General features: G+C 34.8%; 2 protein-coding genes across 3 annotated transcripts in view; both read right to left on the bottom strand.

Annotated features, from left to right (window-relative positions):
- Positions 1-480: 480 nt before the first annotated feature.
- tom1 (target of myb1 membrane trafficking protein) lies at positions 481-13,224 on the bottom strand. 2 transcript variants are annotated; one of them, XM_016526725.1, is made up of 16 exons: positions 13,092-13,224; positions 11,379-11,463; positions 9,775-9,853; positions 9,527-9,676; positions 9,268-9,402; positions 8,943-9,047; positions 7,862-7,978; positions 7,591-7,724; positions 6,046-6,085; positions 5,830-5,953; positions 5,671-5,722; positions 4,659-4,725; positions 4,392-4,460; positions 3,884-3,943; positions 2,963-2,993; positions 481-1,597 (listed from the first exon to the last, which is right to left on the bottom strand). In XM_016526725.1, exons 1-16 carry the CDS (start codon positions 13,141-13,143, stop codon positions 1,503-1,505), a joined length of 1,395 nt encoding a protein of 464 aa, XP_016382211.1. In that variant the 5' UTR covers positions 13,144-13,224; the 3' UTR covers positions 481-1,502. The 2 variants fall into 2 exon arrangements, with proteins under 2 accessions (XP_016382211.1, XP_016382212.1); XM_016526726.1 differs by lacking the exon at positions 4,392-4,460 and having other exon boundaries at positions 13,092-13,223.
- A 5,465-nt stretch (positions 13,225-18,689) lies between these two features.
- Positions 18,690-22,331, bottom strand: part of LOC107719339 (uncharacterized protein C16orf45 homolog) — a 19,626-nt gene continuing 15,984 nt past the window's right edge. Inside the window, exons 4-6 of the mRNA XM_016526738.1 lie at positions 21,789-21,903; positions 19,826-19,896; positions 18,690-19,061 (exon numbers count right to left, since the gene is read on the bottom strand). Coding sequence (XP_016382224.1) covers positions 18,943-19,061; positions 19,826-19,896; positions 21,789-21,903 — 305 coding nt within the window. The 3' untranslated portion in view covers positions 18,690-18,942. The remainder of the gene's footprint in view (positions 19,062-19,825; positions 19,897-21,788; positions 21,904-22,331) is intronic.

Below are 22,331 nucleotides of genomic sequence, written 5' to 3'. Positions count from 1 at the left end.
TGTAATTGTGGCATCCATAATTGTAATTGCGATTAGAAATTCGATTAATTGTGCAGCCCTAGTTACCATTGACTTCCACTGTATGGCCAAAAAAACCCACTTAGACAATTCTCATATCTTTTGTTACACAGTAGGAAACTCACCTGCTTGTAGTTTTCTAGTGAAACTGAAGGCCTTAAGTAGCTCAGGTGGATTAGATCAGTTGACAAACCCTGTCCAAAAAGTTTTTGCTAAATTGTGCCTTCTTTTGCTTTTGTTTTTTTGTAAAGAAAAGTTGACAAGCACGGTTTGTATGAAGTTGTTAAATATTTAAGGTAATATTAGTGTATTTAGTGTACAAAAAGAGATATGTGAATACAATACTGTGATATGTGGTATATATTGTTTGTTTCATAGTGCAACATGTTGCTGTTATCACACAGCCTGAATGTGTTATGTTGTGAACTAATAAACTTAAATGATCTAAATCTATTTTGCTGTGTTTATTTATATTGCACTAGAAGGTGTGCAGTATAGGCAAACGAGCATCAAGTATTTTAACAGGCTTGTCTCAAGTTATGTATACTATAGTATATACAAGTTGAAGTTACAGAAGAGACCGAATATCATAACTTACTGCAATGCTTCACTACTTGGAGATTAACAGTAAAAACAACAGTGCATAGAGTTTAGGTCACAAGTTTATCATGAAACATAAAAACAGTCATGAATCATCCAGGTAATGACACAGTATTAAGAATCAAGCCTATGAACACTTTGAACAGGGTCGTTTTTGTATTTGGTCCTTGTGGACTGTATTTAAACATCATAAAGTAGTGCCAAGTAAAAAAAATAAAAATAAAAGATTTTCAAACGACACATTTTATTGAATGTATTTTAACAACCTCAACATAAACTGTATACGTTTGTACATATTACACTCATACTAGAGACATACAGCAGCCTGCAGACAAACCACATTCATTGTAATTTTCAAGTTTATTTATTTTCTTTATTTCTAAAGCACATTTAGCACATTTTCCAGAACTAAATTGAAAACTGGTGAGAAAGAAACGTAAACCCACAAAATTTCTCTGTAAAATCCACTTCTTTCCTTCAAAACAGCCTAATATAATATATTAAGTGTATATACATACAATGGCTTTAACCTCAACAATCAAGATCTTTAATAAAGATTGATAATATGCATCACCATGGAGCCTCTCTCCATTAAAAGATGAAAGAAAATTACCGCTACAATAGACTTTACTGAAGAAATTAATATCTGGTTATAGAAATATTTCATGAGGTTGCACATCTGCAAAAACAAAATTAGTGTAATATTATACATCTCCAAAATCCGCACTTATTTTTTTAGTCTTATAAAGTTTGATAAACAAACACATTACATGGTTAGAAATCAACCAAAAATACTATAAATAAAGTGAAAAGTGAGCACATGGTTAATCAACTGAAATACAAATGTTGGAAGTTATGAACAGGGTTTTGTAGAGAAAATCAAACTACAGTTGTGAACGGCCGGGGTCGTGCTGTGATGCTTTTACTGAAGGAAGACGCTCCGCTGCTTTCGCTCTTTCCGCTAAGAACTTATCAAACTCTGAGGGTGAGACAGAAATGAGACACTGAAATTAGTCTGCCGTTGTAAGAAATGTGGTTTGATTTAATAAAATATTGCTGAATATTAGACATACGGCAAAAAATAGCATATGAAATGGCCTAAGAAATGTTTTCGAATGTGCTACAAGAACCCTAGTCAGTTCCTCAATAGGTGGCCTGCGGAAAACAAATGTTTGTCACCGTAAGCATGTTGGCACGAAACCGCTTAAAATTCGAAAGCGTCTGCACTGGACACAAGCAGCAAAAGCAAATAGAACATCTGTGACGCTATGTGATAAGTCGCAGACAGTAAAACTGATGCCCCGTTCTGTTTCTGACATACTTTCAAATGCATTTGTGAAAGGACTGAGCAATTTTGTAATTCCAAGTGCCGTTTATGCACGCAGACCTTGACAAAAAAGAGCTGGGTAGATTACTTACGAATTGTAATCCGTTACTGATTCCAAATCACATGACAAAAATTGTAATTAGTAATGTAATCCATTACTTTACACATTTTAGGTAATGTAATCAGACTACTTTTCGATTACTTTTGAAACAATTATTTTATCACATTGATTTGAATAGGATAATCTTGTACCATATTGATATAAAAATACAAAGAGTAAGAAAATATATTCCATTCATTGTGATTAACAAGAAGTACATTAAACATTACATTTACGTCAAGGTTTCCCAAACGGGTTCGTAAATGAACTGAAGGGGGTTTGTGAGTTTAGTGAAAAGTTAATAAAGCATAAAAAGGTCAAATAAAAATGTTTAATTAAAAAAAAAATAATAGAAAAAAAGCTAATAAAAATGTGAATATTTGTCATGACAACAATTAGTCGGTAGCTCCCCCTTATCTATGTATTGAAAGAATTTAGCCCAATAATGAAAATTAATTTTGGAAAGTACCTGCAAGTGTGAAAAATATAGGCGCCTTTTATAGACCACAAAAAAAGCTTAACGAGGGTACAGCGAATGTAATGAAACCACAAGCTGAGTAACAGACTACGTGACTAGTGAAATGTGGAAGATTACGTGTTTGTCACGAAGGTGACTACGTCAGGACACCCGGCAGATCAGAAATGAGCTACACAGACCGACACTCTTACAACAGGAAGACTGACAGAATGCGATTAGATTCTCTAAAAAGCGTAAATGTTGGCCACTGATGTCTTATATGCAGAAGAATAGATAAGTGAGCATGCAACTATAATTTTAGCATATGGTACAGAAGGACTGAAGCTTTTTCCACATTTTTGATGTCAATTTAAATCTACCTCAGATTAAATATGTGTTAAAAGGTGCTAAAAGTACTAGCTGAAAGCATTATCATAATAGCCATATTAAGAAGGGTTACCTTCACTAGTCACTCCTTCAGAATCATCTTCCTGTCACAAAATAGCAAACACAAAAATACACTTATGAGATACAATAAACAATAATCAATGTTTTAAGATGACATGAAATCCAAATGTACTCACTTATATTGAATAATGTCTTATTCTTCATAAAAGGTCTTATTGTGCAAGTTTCAGTAAACTTCATTCCTTTTCTTCATTTACTGAACTGCTAAACATTACTTTTGTCATGTTCAATGTTCACTAGTTTATATTAAGACTTGTGAGTAATTACTGACTGGTTCATATGACAGTTCATAGTTATACATATTCGTATACACTACTGTTTTTTGAAAAAAAGAAAAAAAGAAAAGTCTCTTATGGTCCCCAAGGCTGCATTTATTTTATAAAAAAAATACAGTAATATTGTAAAATATTATTATAATTTAAAATAACTGTTTTCTATTTGAATATATTTTTAAATATTACTTATTCTTGTGATGGTAAAGCTGAATTTTCACACGATCCTTCAGAAATCTTTCTAATATGCTGATTTTCTGCTCGAGAAACATCATTATCAATGTGAATACAGTTGTGCTGCTTCATATTTTTGTGGAAACTGACACGGTGACAAGAACAGCATTTATTTGAAATAGAAATCTTTTCTAACATTGTCTTTACTAGCAACTTATTGTGTAAATAAAAGTATTCATTTCAAACTTCTGCACTGTAGTTTTATAAGCGGGTTTTGATATTTGTAAAGCGGTTTTAAAACATGAATAGTGTCATTGTTATATGACCAATTATTTGAGGGGGAAGAATTTGTATTTGCAAAGCAATCAGAATCGTTGAGTAGAATCGGAATTAGAGCCAGAACGGTTATATTCCTCACAATTCCAATGCTTAGCACCCAGTTAGAGATCTAAAAATGTCTCACTTACATCATCTACATCCAGCCATTGTTCAATGCCATCCATCACTTCACTCTGATTGACAGGAATCTGACAGCAGGAGGAAAAAATTTACTTCACGTTAGCATAATAAAGCAATATAATCTGTTACAAACCACACCCATCTCAAACAAGCTTCCTGCTTCTCAGTGCTTTAAAGTGTAAAGGAAGAATCAATATGCTTCAGTCCTGAGGATGGAAAGTTAGTTGTTTTGAAATTTGGCAACGCCATAAAATAAGGCACTGAGGAGCTATGGATCGCTCAGCATCCAGGCCTGAAACACAGAATGAGCTAAACAACACCAAACTTCCCACAGAACCGTCAGCAAATAAAGATAATGAAGCTCCTCAAACCATGCGGCCACTCAGAAGCAAGACAGCGGACACTTATTCACCAAATGAGAAAAAAACTTTGACATGCTAAAAGAAAAAAGCTCCCAGCTTGACCAATAGCACGTCACACTGGAGGCCGACTGTTTTATCAGCCAATCAGACCCACCATTCCCTTTTCAAGCATCCAATGAAACTGAGGCGAGCTGCCGAGGGAGGTGGAGTCTAGGCTGTGATCCTTAACATAGACATACAACCGTTTTAAATGATGGACATGTATCCAATGGCAGGTGAAAACAACACACAGAAACATCTTGAATGGTGTTACATTCATTATTGAATGCTGCTCTCTCGTAATACAAAGAGATGCTAATTGAACGCTCTATTTCAAACATGATATCCTTTCTGCAGGACTAAATAATTCAGAGACACTTACCACTCCAGTGTCCTGTTGCTCTCTTTGAGTGGCTGCAAGTCCCTCTAGACCTGCAGAGCATTCCGGACTGGTAATAAATCACACAAAATATATGTCATGTAAAGATCAAGTATTACACTTTGGTGTTGCTGTACTGCAACATTATGCTTTGAACACAATCAACACTTTAAAAAAATAAAGGTTCTTTACTGGCATCTGTGGTTCCATGAAGAACCTTTAACATCAATGGAACCTTTCCATGGCACAAAAGGTTCTGTATAGTGGAAAAAGGTTCTTCGTTTTAAAGAACTGAAAAGTTCTCTGAGGAACTAAAAATGGTTCTTTTATGGAATCAATCTGAAAACCCCCTTTTCAAACCTTTATGTTTAAGAATGAATGCCTGAAATCATGCAAAATGAAATTCAAACTTGAGGACCATCCAATATGTAGATGAGTTTGTTTCTTCATCAGAACAGATTTGGAGAAATGTAGCATTACATCACTTGCTCACCAATGGGTCCTCTGCAGTGAATGGGTGCCGTCAGAAGGAGAGTCCAAACAGCTGATAAAAACATCACAATAATCCCCAAGTAATCCACACCCCTTCAGTCCATCAAATGTTTGTAAGAAACAAATCAATCAAGACTTTCTTAACTTACAATATGAGCCCTCTAATCACAATATTGTTTTTTTCAGTGAATAAGTCACCTTGTCTGAATCACAAGAGAAATATGCACCGATCAGGCTCTGTTACAAAACAGTGAAACAGTTCTAAATATGCTTTTCACTTCACAAGACATCAGCTGATGGACTGGAGTCATGCTGTTTTTATCAGCTGTTTGGACTCTCATTCTGACGGCACCCATTCACTGCAGAGGATCCATTGGAGAGCAAGTGATGTACAGGTAATGATACATTTCTCCGAATCTGTTCTGATGAAGAAGCAAACTCTGGTTGAACTCTGGGTGGCCTGAGGGTGAGTACATTTTCAGCAAATTTTCATTCTTGAGTGGACTATTCCTTAAATTCTTACCTTTTTTGTGACGAGCTGCTTTTCCTTAGTTTTAAATCATCAGCTTTTGTGCCTGTAGCAAATCACACAACAAACAATGCATTAATAACTGTGAAGATTAATATTAGAATAAAATGTGAGTGTAAATGATTCAGAAATATAAGCAAAAGCGGAGCTTACTCAGTCCTGCCATCTGATTGGATAGTGTGGTGACTGCTGATTGGCTGATTGTGCTATGCGCACCATTGGCTGCCTTTGATGGGTTTGAAGTTCCCAAATCAATAAGATTTGTGTTAGCTGGATTCTGAAATACAACAATGAATTATGAATAATTTAAATAAAGAATCAACATATAGTCATTATAGTGCATTTAATGTCAAATTTATGAATTCTTACAGATTGTGCACTGCTCTGTCTATTGAGATGTCTTTCAAATCTAAAAAAAAAAGAGAAGTTAGGTAACACTGATGAGATGTGATATTAAATCAACTGACTTGAAGTGAGATATCTAAATGCTGTGACATCATTACAGGGTTCCACATCATTCAGTGAATTAATCTTCATGACTTCTCCAGTTTTTCATGCTAACTTAATAACGATTTTTAAGCACCCACAAAGAGCATTTTTAACTGAATAAAAACATTTGTATTAGATGTATTTTTGATGCCCATGAATGTTTAGGATTTTATTTATTTCCGTAACCTTCCCAAGTCCCATGATTTTGTTGTCCACAGGGTGGCAGTACACCGAGTAAATTGCAGCTAAAGAGAGCATCTGAGGTTAGCAAGTTAACTGTCTTGGTAATCAGGGAAATGTAGTTTTTAAATGGGTTTGGAATAGCATACTACTATTACTATTTCTGCCATATAAAGAAAGATAAAGTATTAGTAAATAGTAACTATGGCAAATAGCAAACAGATCGAAACAGTTGTATAACAATTATGACTTGACAAAAGCGCATCAATAAATAAACATGTTAAATACATTTTCAACAACTGTTGCATTTAAAAACTACTTGATATTTTAATTTTCACAAACTGGATATACTGTAGAGTAATTTCAACTTTTTCATTTTTTCAAATGTTTATGCTTTTTGAATTGTAGCTTTACTACCCCATAAATAGGCATATTATTTTGAATTTTAGGCTTCCATCCTTTCCATCTTTATTTTGATCACAAAGTATGTGCTTTCTGCGTATGTAATTGCTGCAGGTATAACGGTTTAGTTTTTATCTATTAATTTCCACCCACTCGGTATAACTAAGATGTGTGTTTGTCAACTTTCGGAACATGTAAAATTGTGTGCAAAGCAATTCCGCACACTGTTCCGGTCCTGTTATTTAGTACATACAAACAGTATTTCTTCAATTTAATATGAATATGGCTACATTAAAACTACATTGAAACTATATAATTGATGAAACCTCTTGTCCAGGTTGAATTCTTCAGGTCGAAATTAGAGCAACCAAGCAATCAGTGTAGTTCACAGCGCCCTCTATTAGTGAAAATAATAACTACACAATTGCTTTGGTAACCAGCAGGCTCTTTCAGTCTGGATTTTTTGGAGTGTATTATTTTGTGGGTGTTTTGAATGTGCTGAAAACCAGGGACATGTCCAGGAACAGATCAGGTCATGGACAGGACACTAAAAACCAGGACTGTCCCTGGAAAATGGGGACGTCTGTTTACTCATAATTTGGGTTTATAGCATGTGAGATTCTGTGAGACAAGCAAGGAAAACACATATTGAACTCTATGATGGAACTGTTTGCCTTAACAACTTTGATGTGTATTTTATCTAGTTTTAGTATTATAAAGAAAGAAAAAAGATACTTCTTTACCATTTTTATGACACATTTACACCTTGAAACGAACATTCATAGATGAATTATTCACAGCATGTTCACAAACATCATATCATCAAGGCAATTTGCCTCTAACCTGTGATACTGTGCAAACGTGGTGTTAACGTCGTCATTGGCACAGAGTAGCTGCTCTATAAGCTTCTCATCGCTCAGTCTGGGTATGAGCTCCACCATCCGGCCCTGCATATCTTTGGTCATGGAGTAGAGCTGCTACTGACCGGCAGAGAGAAGAGAAACAGCAACAGTCCTTCACATTTATAGGCCTAAAATCATGACTGGAGGATGAGTGTGTACATGCTGAGAGAAGAAAGTAAGGGTGTGTATTTGTGGCCGTGTTTGATTGTAACCTGTAGCAGCTCGGTGTCTGATGGCCCAAGACTCGCAGGCTCCATCTGACTCATCATGTCTGACATCACTGATATATTATTACGCACCACCTCCAGTTCAGTCTTCAATGTTTTCATCTGGAACACAAACACGCTTGAAACCAGCAGTATTCAATAATACAGTCATAAAAACAATCATTTATTTACCATGGTTAATGCTAAATTTTACATTTCATCACATTTTTGATATTTAAAGATGTATAACTTAACATTAGTTCATGCACTAACATTATGTATATTAAGTAATAAAAAAAAAAAAGTATAGTTAATATTAATCTGAATCCATGTTAATTTTTAAATGTACTATTAATAATTAAATGCTGAAAAAAACAGTTGACTGTCATTTCATGGTAACAAATTGAACCTTACTGTAATATGAATTGGTACTAAAAATGTTTAACATTATTTAAGTCTCACCCTATTAGGTGTTAATTTTGTGAGGAGCATCATTACATGTAATATGCAAAATAATAATCACGAACATTTTTAATAGTTACAATATTTATTCAAATAATTTTAGATTTATCAGAACAATTCATAAATATCAAATATAACTGTCATAAAAAAATGAATGTTTGTGTGTGTATATATATATATATATATATATACACACACACACACACACACACGTATATATACACATGTACCCAACGCGATTATGGGGGTTACTTTTGCCATGATCATTATATCATGTAATATCACATGCAAATTACAATTTAAATATAAATGATTAAATACAAATATTAAACTCACCATTTCAAAAATATATTACTTAAATAGTACTAATGTACTACTCACACTTTTGGGGGTTAATTGTGCAATGACTATCATGTACCGTATGTATACAAATTGCTATTTAAATATTAAGTATTAAATAATATTAAATATTTAATGTAAATCTAAATTGAGTCCTGCTGAATGCATACTGTTGTAGTCGGCTTAGTCGATTTAGTCCATCCATAACATTTTATTCATTCCTAAAATATTCCAGTCCCACCCACATTTCAGCCTGAGTCAGCATTTCTGTGTGTGTGTGTGTTACCTGTTGAGGTGACAGTGTGATGGGCGTCTCTGTATTCTGTGGCTGTGAGGATGTGACGGAGTGACTTTCTGTGCGAGCTGTTACCGGAGACGCTGACTCAATGGTCTGTTGGAATCAAGCATTAATAAATCTAAATCTGAAATTACACAAACGAATGGCACATATTTGCATGTTAGCACTCTATATAGAGGATATACTATCTGATTTTGATATTTTTTTTACTTTTTATAAACACATATGAATCCCAATAAATCTTTATTTGGATTTCTAATTGTTTATTAAAAGCTGCTTGTTGTCATGTATTTGAATGTGCAGCGGTTTATACCCGGTTGGGAGTGTGTATAGGGGAACAGCCATTCAGTTCAGTCACGGGAAACTCCACGCCTTTTCTCCTGAGATCCTCATAGACTGTCACGACACCCGTCAAATCTGGAGAACTACGAAAGGCATCGGACCACGCCTACAGGGAGAGAAAGATAGAATCAGACGCCAGACACACCCAGAGCTCTGTTTGAATACTTCACACTTCACAGCAAAAAATATGAACCGCACAAAGGCGTTTACTCTGAGAGTTTATAAAGGACCTGTATCATGCTCAAGACTCGGTCCTGAAGAACCATTGGGGCGTTGTTTTTAGGCAGGATCGTCTGGACCAAAACATTCTCCACAAAGTCTCTGGTGGACACGTAGATGTGAAATTTGTGTCCGCAGTTCTTCACACAGGCCTCCAACACCTGCAGCAAAACCAGAAGAATGATTCCAAAGATCATGTGAAATATTATGTGAAATAGGACATTGAGACGATGGTAATGACATTATGTTTGACACTTACACTCAAAGTCAGCATAACCTCTTTGAAATTCCTATTTCCCAGTATCCTCTTCTTTATTGCTCTGACTGCATCTTTAGGTCTGCAAACAGAGCAGCATCATCACAAAAATTATGTAATGCTATATAATGTATGCTATACTATCAAAAACCTCAAAGCACCATACAGTTAAATTAAATAATTATATTCAGACTAATTATTTTATGTAATTTATAGAATGATAACAGAGGCAAAAATAGAATACAGCTCAAAATGACGACAAATTGTATTGTGATACTTTCTGGTTGTGAAACATTAGTTATTATGGGTACACTTTATTTTAAGGTGTCCTTGTTACAGTGTAATTATACATTTAAGTACTGAGTAATATTAATTAACTACATGTACTTACTATATGATTAGGATTAGGGTTTGGCTTAAGGTTATTTGCATGTAAATGTGCATAATATATTGTTATTATAATAGTAAATATTAGTTACGTGTAACAAGAACACCTTAAAATAAAGTGTTACCGTTATTATTTGTTATGTAGTTTGCTATTTTATATAACACAGGGTTTCCCAAACTAAATAATTAAATGACAGAAATGTAAAATTAAGATAATTTTAATATAAAAACTGTTAAAATAGAACACTTACTAAAACATGAAGTAGATTTATTTGTTTACCTACATGTCATGTGACCATTAACCAACATGACAACCATGAACACACAAACGTGTTGTTAAATTTTATTAAACATTTACTCAAAGGAATAGTTCCCTCAATAGGAATTTATTTACTCAATAGGAATTTGCTTAAAATGTACTCATCCTCAGGTCATCTAGTATGACAAAGTAATCGACACAACTCCAGTCCATCAAGTAATGTCTTGTGAAGTAAAAATCTGCATTTTTGTAAGAAATTAATCCATAATTATCATATTATAACTTTAAACCATTGCTCCTGGCCAAAATATGACTCCATAATTCATAATAACATTTCCTCTAAAGAAAAAGATCATCCCCCTGTTGTCTTCTCACATCACCAACATATTTGTGTAGAACGGTTTTGGGCTGTATTTGCTTGTAAACAGTGCTTGATCTGTGCATATTTCACTCCTGATTCAGACGAGATGAAAGCAATATTAAGCAATATTACTAATATTATGGATAGTGGACTTAAGCAAAGGTTTGAATTGAAAAAGCATCTTAATAATGGATTTATTTCTTACAAACATGGACTGTTTCACTTCACAAGGCAATAATTGATGGACTGAAGGGGTGTGGATTACTTGTGGATTATTGTGATGTTTTAATCAGCTGTTTAGACTCTCATTATGACGGCACCCATTCACTGCAGAGGATCCATTGTTGGGCAAGTGATGTAATGCTACATTTCTCCAAATCTGTTCCAATGAAGAAACAAATCATCTACATCTTGGATGGCCTGAGGCCTGAGGGATTTCAAGCTAATATTTTAGGTCAAATCAACAGAAAAAATAAATGTCAGTTTGGGAATCCGTGGTCTAATACAATGACGTCCAAATACAACTGGGGAAGAGTTTAAAAATAATTAACTGTCATGATCATATAAACAGAAATCTGTTGTATCGGACAACATACACACCCTTCATCTGTTTCATTGACAATGTCACAAATGTCCATGTTGAGGCCCCAGTCTTCAGACAGGAGAGAAGAACTGGTGGCATGTTCTGTGAGCAAGAGACCAAGAAACAGTCAGAGACACACAAAGGCTTCAATCTAAACTGAAAGGATACAACATGTTTTGATCACATACTTATCGTCTCTTTTTGTTAAGCACAACTGAACAAAATGCAGAAACACAGATGAACCCAAAGCAATTATGTAGATGTTTGAAAGCTAACTAGCATTGTTCCCCATCAACAGAATCAACAATTAACTTTAAAAAGAACTTACTCTTGCCTTCAAACAACTCATTATACGCTCTCTCACACACACAAACACACATAACAAACATCACTGAACCGTCAGTCGACTGGCCTGATATTACACCAGGACATTATTGTCATCTTACTCATCAGCAGCGGTGAGGTTTATGATTCATAACAACACTGGTAGAGTTACAAACACTGAACTTCTGATGATATAACAGCTCCTTATCGTCATGAAGAAGAGCCCAGACTAACTTTAAAAAGAGCCACCCATATGCTGAACTGATAATTTAAACTAGGTTACTGAGTTTAATGTGACTTGTCGTATTGTTTACAGTGCTTAATGTTCTGCATCTAGGCAGGGAAAACAGGCTTTACAACAATATGAAAGGGCGAGTTCCATCAAAAGCTCTGTCATTACACTGGTATTCATCCTGACACAAACTTGAATACCATCTTTAAAGGGATAGTTCATGCAAAAATAGAAATTCGGTCATTATTTACCCACACTGTTGTCATTATATACACACATATATCCATTCCATACATTATGTTCCATATGGAACACTAGGAGATTATGTTAATGAATTAAAATTCTTAAAAATCCTTTTATGTTGCACAGAAAAATAACAGCATAAAGTGAATTGTGAATTCGTGACAGATTTTGAATGTTTGTGTGAACCTTTCCTGTAAATTTATTTGGGCAATCTGACAATTCTATTCATCTAAGGGAGAAATCTGAGATGAACAGAGCATGGCAAAGATAATTTTGCTGCTAATGCATAATTATCGTGTTGGGCTCGAACAAACAGTTCCTCCCCAACTAATTGCTCTGTGCAGCCCATTTAGATGAGAGTCTAGCTGCAATGACACTATCGAGAGAAGCAGAAGAGCCCTTGAAATGAATGAAAAGTAGCCCTAATATTGCATTTCTTGTGAAACCAAGAGTAAATTCTGGAATGGGTTACATAACCGCTTTAATACTCAGATGTAATAGTTCTTTTCTAAACGAGAGCGACAAAGAAAATGGGTCAAAACGTTATTAGGGTATACTGAAGACGTGCAACTTCCAACACAAACCCTCTTCCTCGTTACTATTTGCGGACAGCATTAATTGACACACATTTCCGCCAATCACGAAGACAGCGACGGGGCTTTGAGCCCGCCTTCGACATTGGATTGCACGAATGAAGTGTCAATCTAAATTTAATCGTATCTTTGCTGTCATCCTTAATTAAATAATGAATTGCATACGTGTTCATGTGTGTCTTGCAAGTGAGCTAGCTACGAATATTGTTGAAATCTATGTAAATATCAAGCAGTCGAATTGGACACATCACGTTTAACTACACTCGCTTATCTGTGCGTATGATGCTCGCTTAAACGTATTGCGTGTGATTTGCGATCTCATCCAGCGTGTTACTTACCTATAAGCTGACCCACGGGTGTAGAAAAAGGGTTTCCTATGAAAAACTCCATCCTCCGAGCTTGTCTGCTGCTCAGTGTCTCGGCTTTGGGCTGACGATCAGCTGGAGAGCTCAAACAAATTTAACCGATTACATCATCTCTTAAAGTGACAGTAGGCAGCACTGGCGGGGATTTTCCAAGTATACAGTACACTGTGCTGCGTACAGTTTTCGCTAGTATGTAAAACAGAATGCATTGTGCAACAATAAACGTTTAAAACAGTAGCATGCTACAGTCTTGTCCAGTACAGCAGTGATAAGCTATTTTGCATGTTTAATTCAACAAGTGGCAACATTTTACCTATCTTAAATTGGAATTTAGGGTAATTTTGTGTCGTTTTAATCAAATTAAAAGTAAAAAGAGCAAATAATGAATCAAGAACCAAGATTTTAAAAATGCTGCTGATATTACCCAGTAGCCTATATAAAACCATGATCCGCACTCACAAAAAATAGTCTTCTTTTTAGTGTTTTATTTTATATTGATTAAATAAAACGCTAAAAAAGAAGACAAATTTTGTGAGTACGGATCATGGTTTTATACACGAAGTAATCTAATAGATTGACACACCAAAATAAAATATTAAGTGACAAAAGAGTGCAGTGCAAGCAACTCTGTGGAACTGCTGATACTCACTGCAAATTGAAGGATGTGTGTGAACGCTTTGCATTGTGGGATAGAGTATTCCATGCATTCAGTTCTGTCGCCTATATATATTGCACATTATGGTAAAAGTTGTAGGTCATCTAGGTGTTCAGTGCATACAGAAAATTCACATATTGTGCACAGTACATACTGCATATTGCATACTGACATTTTTCTGGTTGCATATTAGATTTTTGTTGTTTGGAAATGGAAATGGAAAGTCTTATTACCATGGAGTTATGCATAAATTACTGTATAAGGTGTGATGTTGTGAAATGCAGGCCCTGCCCTAGTGTGTTGCCCACATGATTTGATTGATTGAGTTCATAACAAAAGCAGTCTGGTGACCTGTCAGGGTGTGTGTGCTCTCACAGAAAACATCTGAATCCTTGGTGTATGAGATGCATGTTTTTGGTCTGGTAAATGATTTATAGCAGGTATTATAAAAACTGAGGGAGGTCAAGCCAGTTTTGATGCACGTCAGACTTTATCGCATCTGTCTGCAGTAATATTAGTCTTTTTGTCTCTAAATGTCAACCACGTTCTAGATACAAGCCACAAAACCATTACCAATCCATGTCAGGCCTTCCAGTTTCAGATAATAAGCTGAGATAATCATCATATTTCATCTTTTGCTCCATTTCTTCTTCTTCTTCTTTTTCTTTTTATGTTTAAAACAGTTATTGCTACTTATATATTTTTGGGCAAACCATGATACATTTTAATTAAAAGTTTGGGATAATATTTAAAATAAAATAATACATGAAAAATGTATTCATCAGAATGTATTAAATTGGCCATTTGAAATAAATGCTGTACTCCTGAACAAAAGAACGACATTAATATATAAGCACTATTATTAATATAATAGTTCTTCTGAGTCGATGAACTTTTGTGATGAACCACGTGGTGGCGAACTTCACTAAGACAGAGCAAGCAAAGCAACACCTGTGGTACTGACGTGAAATACTGCAGTTGTTAAGGTCAGAAATTCACATTACACTACAGAGAGATACTGTAGGCTAATAAAATGGCGGGTTATTCATTATTTTGTATTTTTTTCATTTCATGGTCTTACATTTGTCCTAATTCTAATAATAGCTGCAAGAAAATGACAGCTGAACGTGCAAAATAATTATTTTTGGCGTGCGTCTGACTGTTGATTAACATACCTGAGAAAATTTCAAAGCTTTTCACGGTTCTTCATTAGAGGCAGAACTCACAAGAATTCTCCTGTAATTAACTTGGTCACGAATGAGTCAGTTGTGACTCACGCGCACATTTCCGAGTGCGATGCAGATCAACAGAGGAAAAGGTTGAAAGCCAAAATAAAAAAATAAAAAAATAGAGGGAGAAAACACATTTTGGTAAGACCCAGCTAATTATTAAAATAAAGTAAACCAGTAACTAACTAACTAACTAAATTAAACTGATTCAAAAGTGACAGTAAACACTGTAATAAAAACCTTTCTATTTGTAATAAATGCTGCTCTTTTGAATGTTCTTTCCTTTCCATCAAAGAATCCTGAAAAAAACGTGTCATGGTTTTCACAAAAATATAAAGTGGAACAACTGTTTTCAACATTGATAATAATAATAAAGGTTTGATAATAATAATAATAGGTAATAATTGTCAATAATAAATGATAATAATAATAGTAAATCAGCATATTAGAATGATTTCTCAAGGATCATGTGACACTGAAGGCTGGGGTAATAATGCTGAAAATTCAGCTTTAATATCACAGGAATAAATTACATTCTAAAACATATTCAAATTGAAAACCAGTTATCTTATACTGTAATAATATTTCACAATATTACTGTTCTACACTGTTGTTGATTAAGTAAATGCAGCCTCGGTGAGTCTTTTTTCTAAAACATTTTAAAAATCATACCGACCCCAAATGGTACTGTGTATCTTCAAACAGATAGTTTTAGGAGCTCTACAGACAAAAAGTCCAAGAAAAAAAAAAATCCTCCATGAGTCCATAGTCAATAATAACCTGTGCAGATAATGGACATAAAAACACTGGAAAACGTTGTTTGGTCTTGTCAGCAGCACACTAGCACACAAAGCAAGGGAAGAAGCTCTTTACAAGAATAAAATGCTCTTTGCTAGAGCAGAGATAATTCATTTGCTTTTCATTTTTCAGCTGCATGTCAATAATCGACCTCACTTGACGATACTGTCAAGACCAATTAGGAGATATTTATTATGAGTTTGATCATTTTGAGGTGATCTTGACAGCAGAGGTAAATATCACACTGCCAGCAGCGACAGGGGAAATGAGCTGGATTTCCCTGCAGCTGTGGACAGAGTTCAGCCAATCAACAGAAATGTCACAGACGCTTGATGAAGAAGAATCGGCCATGTAAACTGAATCCTGATTATATTGTACAGAGCGAGAGTCTGGTCATTCAAAATACCAGCAGATTTGACATCCGCAGACATTTATTGCCTGTAATTTCTCGGTTCCTTCCTGCTGGAACCTGTCAATAAAGCCACACACTCAGTGACCTTGGTTTATTAAATAAGAGTGATGTTAGTGCTCAGGATGAGATTCGTTGGGACCTTTGTTGTGGTATGGGGACTTTACTAATGTGAAATCAACATAAAATCACACTTTCCACACTATAGGACAACACATCTTTTTAAGAAATGGTCACTGAATGTTGAAACTGAAGATGTTGGACTACATATTGTAAGATGTTTTCTTTTCTATTCGTTTTATATTATATTTTCGAGTTTGATTATCATGGTTTTGTTATTTATATAAAAGATAATGTTACGTGTCTGTAGTATATTTAACTGTCCACTAAAAGACAATGAAGCATCGGTTCATTCATCATACTTCTTTTATATTCATTAGTGGAAAAATATCATTTAGAGGCATGAAAATAACAACAGAAGCATCAGCATAAATCAATTCCTGCACAGCTAAGCAGCATAGTACATGTTAAGTATGTCTGTGAGCATTATATTTCAATATTTTGTTGCTGCACATATTAATAGACAATTATCACCAGCTTCACAATTTGATTTCTTTTTCAAAGAAAAACACTTAAAACTTTTTTTTGAATAAACACTTTAGTTAATACGATGCATCACAAATACACTACCGTTCCGGTGTTTGGGGTTGGTAAGATTTTTAAAATATTTTTATGTTCACCAAGGCTGCATTTATTTGATCAAAAATACAGTAAAACAGTAATAGTGTGAAATATTATTACAATTTAAAATAACTATGTATTTTCTTATGCTTTAAAATGTTGCAAAGCTGAATTTTCAGCATCATATTATTCTGCAAAAATCATTCTGTACTGCTTAATATTTTTGCAGAAACCGTGAAAAGTTTTATTCAGATATTTTGTTACATTATAAACATCTTCACTGTCCGTTTAATGCATCTTGCTAAAAAACTATTAATTCAAAACAATCTTACTGACCCCAAACTTTTAAACAGTAGTGTACACAATTTGTACATATAAATAATGTTATTAATACTAAAGCACATTGCAGTGGAGAAAGATAGATCAACTAAAGATCAACTAAAATTGGGTCAAATATACATATATCTGTTTTAACTTTCAGACTGCATTTGTATTATGTCAAGATACATACTGGGCACCACAAAACTATACAACTTTCATCAGCATCATAGTTAAAAATGAAGACGAAATCTGTGAAGGTATTAGTCAGAAGCAAAGGTGCACATTCACCTAATTAGTAAGCAGATCTTTTGGCAATCTCTGTTGTTTAATTATACACCATCATTAAAAAAAAAACAAAAAAAAAAAACGCATGAATCATATGAAACATTTGTTAAGGTTTATTATTTTACCTCCAATCCCTTGTTACTATGAATGAGTTTTTTTTATTATACTAAACGTTTAGTAATTTTGTTTTTGACATTTTTTAAACAGGTTTATATACTAGTTTTTATTACTTTGATTTCAGTTTTAATTTAAGTTATTTTATGACAGCGTTCAACTAAATGAAAATGAGAAATGTTGCCTTGGCAACTAGATGAAAATGTTGTAAATGCTTTTTTTTTAATTTAACCCAATAATAAAAAAAAAAAAAAAAAAAACGCATGAAGCATATGAAACATTTGCTAAGGTTTATTATTTTACCTCCAATCCCTTGTTACTATGAATGAGTTTTTTTTATTATACTAAACGTTTAGTAATTTTGTTTTTGAAATTTTTTAAACAGGTTTATATACTAGTTTTTATTACTTTGATTTCAGTTTTCATTTAAGTTATTTTATGACAGCGGTCAACTAAATGAAAATGAGAAATGTTGCCTTGGCAACTAGATGAAAAAAAGTTCAAGTTTTTTGATACTTGATTTCATGTTAGTTAACATTTTCTTTATTTCAAGTAATGAAAATGTTTATTTTTTTTTTTAATGGTTTTAGTTTTAGTGAACTAAAATAACCCTGCTCTGCACTGAATTCATGAGCTTTAACAAACAAAAATTTCCCAATGCAAAACTCAAGTCAAAGTATTTTTCTATCTAGCCTAACTGGAGAGATTTTGGACAGGGCAGATCCTTATCGCCCTCCCTATCATCAAATATTGACAGAATCTTCATTTTTAGGTGAACTATTCCTTCAAAACCCAAGGACAATGTTGGTGTTTTTGGTGACATACATTGTGGTTGGCTGGTGATGCAACTCCACAACAGATAATTTAGTCTTTTGCTAGAAGGAAGGGAGGAAATAATGTGCTAGCAAGAGCAAGAGCTTAACAACTGCTCATGGGAATTCTGCAGCTGAGCCTGACGTTAAACCCAAAAATGAGAATTCTGTCACAGTTTACTCACCCCTTATCTTTTTTTTGTGTGTGTGTTCAGCAGAATAAAGAAACTCATCCAGGTATGGATTACGGGTGAGTAAATGATAACAGAATTCTCATTTCTGGGTGAACCATGCCTTTAAAACTACACCGTACCATCTAATCACACTGCTAATTCTGGATGTCTCCTCGATTAGGTTAATGCAATAATTCTTCATAATATGCACATCAGTTTGGCGCTCATGCACTGCCGTCTGTTCTGAAATGTAATGTGAAAGAGTGCTTGAAAATATTGTGCTGAATCACGGATCTGAGGGCTTGTTTACTCGTCGCTGAACTCTCTCCTGTTTTACATTCACGTGTCTACATGATGGAGCAGGTGAAGCCGCAGCACTCTTTCAGCAGGGTGACACCTGTCTTGGTCACGTACGGAGACGAGGTCTGCTGGGCTCTGGACGTCATTCTCTTGTCCTTGGTGTGACCTGAATGAGAGCGAGCGAGCGAGAGAAACGCAGTGACCTTCTCTGAATCACACTCTCAAGCATCTCTGAACACTGTCGAGCATCAGCGCTGAGGTATATTCATACCAGAACATTTGCAAATATATTGGGCTTAAATGAATTTTGGCAGCATTAGATGAGTTGAAATGATTGTCCTGTGCACTGTACAAAAATTGTTTTCAATAGTTGTAAATATATCTTGATTCACACTGAACTGAACTGTGGAATAGAGTTGGACTGAGTTCAGATGAATTAAAATGTGTTTACTTTGAGTGAAAAGCTCAGTTCATAAGCTTTTTAAAAGCAGCACTAACGATTATGAAATATTTCTATATTTCTGTGAGATGTTTCAAACTCTCACCACAACACGGATTCATATTTGACTGTGTTCTCTCTCATTTACAGTCAAGCCTTCCCACTTTCAGTGACATTCACGTACTTCTGCACTATTTATTTCGGTTCTGAACTAGCTCATTAGTTTTGAACTAAAAGAAAACAAATGAAGACAGCTTATTAACACCCTGAGAACAGAATTAACATTCTGACAATACCACAACATAAGCAGATTCCTTATTCATTTCTCTAGTTTCCATTTTCATTAAACTTGAGCAGGCAGTGAGTAAAACAATTAGGGAGATGCTCAAAGAATATATTATTATGTTAATTAGCGCATTCAACACTGAAAAACGGAGGTTTAAGGCCTTGGCCTTGAGCTCACAACACCACAGTAACACACACATACATACTTTTCATGCTGCACCTGTTGGGAAATTTGGTCTGTAGGAAGTCAGCCATCTCTCTGTCCTCTTCTCGCTCTCTGAGTGGAGAATAACAGGCGTCAGGAAGGCAAACGCACAAACACATACAAATACATGAGTCAGGATACATTTTCATGTGCATATGCCATTCAAACGTTTAGGGTCAGTAAGATTTTTAAAAATGTTTTTGAACGTCTCGTGTGCTGAAGTCTCTTGTGCTCACCAAGGCTGCATTTAAAAATACAGTAAAACAGTAATATTGTGAAATATTATTAAAATAACTATTTTGTATTTGAATATGCCAAAATGTAATTTATTCCTGTGATGCAAAACTGAATTTCCAGCATCATTACTCCATTCTTCAGTGTCACATGATCCGTCAGAAATCATTCTAATATGCTGATTTGCTGCTCAAGAAACATTTATTAATATTATCCATGTTGAAAACAGTTGTGCTGCTTAATATTTTTGTGGAAACTGAGTTTCATTTTTTCAGGATTCTTTGATGAATAGAAATAGTTTTTCATTTACTTGTAAAATAAATCTTTTATAACATCATAAACATCTTTATTGACACTTTTGATCAATTTAATGCATCCTTGCTAAATAAAAATATTAATTTCTTAAAAATCTTACTGACCCAAACGTTTAAATTGGCACACAGCTGCCAAGGTTTGTTAATGGAATGCACATGTACCTTCTATAAAAGCATTTAAATTTTTTTGCCACTAATTATTCACATACTGTCTAAACTGTATCAATTCACTAAAGCTATCATGCATCATTACAACATTATAAAAACACCATTTGTGAATAAAACGGAACCTTATTCTGAATCTGTTCTTACTACAACTTAAAACTGGTTTTTAAAGCTTTAGATACAAAATCATTGCAAATGATCCTAATTTTCAATCTAATTAATCACACTAAGCTTTCTGTATTTATATATTTTCACTGAGATTATATTCAGCATTTTTATAAAGCCATTGTTCTTGTTCAGTTGTTGTTTGCTCCCCACAATGCCACAAAGATTTACAATTTTTTCACAGTTCCTGAAATTTAAAAGCAGACCCACACACAAACAACTGTGAAGTGAGACACCGAGCATTAACCAAACATTCACACTCAAACACCAAACAATCAATTATTCTCTTAGCACATCGGTTTAGTGTTCAAACCGAGAGTGTTTGACATCTCTCTGTCTCTCTCTCTCTCTCCACCATCCATCCGTGTAATAGCTGCTTGTCATGTGGGTGACGGCGGCTCATTTATCCCATGAATAAACTGTGAGGACTTCATTGGTGTTGGGCTCTGATGCGTGCGTCACTCACGATTACTCACACACACACACACACACACACACAGAGCCGTGAGGTCTTGGCAGATGGCAATCAGCCCAACCCATCGAAAAAACACATCTCTTTTCTTTTTCCATTTCTTTCTTGCCTGCAAATCAATCTCTCTGGTTTCTGAGAATCAAGCCGCTGGGACCGTCTGTGAGCGTGATGTGAAGTGTGTGTGTGACGGCCGTGGTGAGGTAAGCGTGGATTATTGGCTTCAAGTGGAGGGTAATTGGACTGCAGTATCTTCACAGATGAGGGAACAGCCACAAGAGGCACAAAACACATTCTTGGGGCCGACAGTCACGTACGCTAGCCGGCAATCTAAAGGGTTGCGGCCCATGTTCCTGTCCCTGAAGGCCGGCGGCTCTTTTATATATATATATTTTTTTTTATTGTAATAATGTTTCACAACATTGCATTTTTGATCAATTAAATGCAGCCTTGTTGAGCAATAGACTTGTTGGTAACACTTTACAATAAGGTGTCATTCGTTAACAATAGTTAATGTATTAATTAACATGAACGAACAATGAACACTGCATTTATTGCACTCTTTATTAATCTTTGTTAATAAAAATACAGTAGTTTGGCGGCTCTTTAAAACTGACCTGAGCCTCTCAAACTCCATGTCGTCCACTAGAAAGTCCCGCGTCTCCACCAGCTTCTGGATCTGCTGAAGTAGTTCTTCCTCACGCTGTCTGTCCTCATTTGACTTGTCTTTGTCTGCAAAGAACATTTGAGCAAACGTGGAAGTAAAGGCATTTATAATGTTACAAAAAGAAATCGATTTCAAATAAATGCTGTTCTTTTGAACTTTCTATTAGTCAGAGAATCAGGAAAAATGTAAATGCACCACAGTAGCCACAAAAATATTAAGCAGCACAGATGTTTTCAACATTCATAATAATAATAAGAAATGTTTCTTGAGCAGCAAATCAGCATATTAGAATGATTTCTGAAGGATCATGTTACACTGAAGACTGGAGTGATGATGCCGAGGTTCTTCACAGCGATGCCATAGAAGAACCATTTTTGGTTCCACAAGGAAGCATTCAGTCAAAGGTTCTTTAAAGAACCATCTCTTTCTTACCTTTTTACAATCTGAAGAACCTTCTTTCACCACAAAGAGTGTATATAAGTGTATATATATA

This window comes from Sinocyclocheilus rhinocerous, unplaced genomic scaffold, assembly GCF_001515625.1.
Source record: "Sinocyclocheilus rhinocerous isolate Xijiao unplaced genomic scaffold, SAMN03320098_v1.1 scaffold1533, whole genome shotgun sequence".
Taxonomy (NCBI): Eukaryota; Metazoa; Chordata; class Actinopteri; order Cypriniformes; family Cyprinidae; genus Sinocyclocheilus; species Sinocyclocheilus rhinocerous.
This window is presented reverse-complemented; position numbering and strand designations above follow the sequence as displayed.

Coding starts and splice junctions, on each gene's coding strand:
- tom1 (XM_016526725.1), bottom strand. CDS start 13,143: ATGGAGTTTTTCATAGGAAACCCTTTTTCTACACCCGTGGGTCAGCTT. Junction 5,723..5,829: donor CAATCAGATGGCAGGACTGA/GTAAGCTCCGCT, acceptor GATTTGCTACAG/GCACAAAAGCTGATGATTTA. Junction 4,461..4,658: donor AGCAACAGGACACTGGAGTG/GTAAGTGTCTCT, acceptor GTCTATGTTAAG/GATCACAGCCTAGACTCCAC.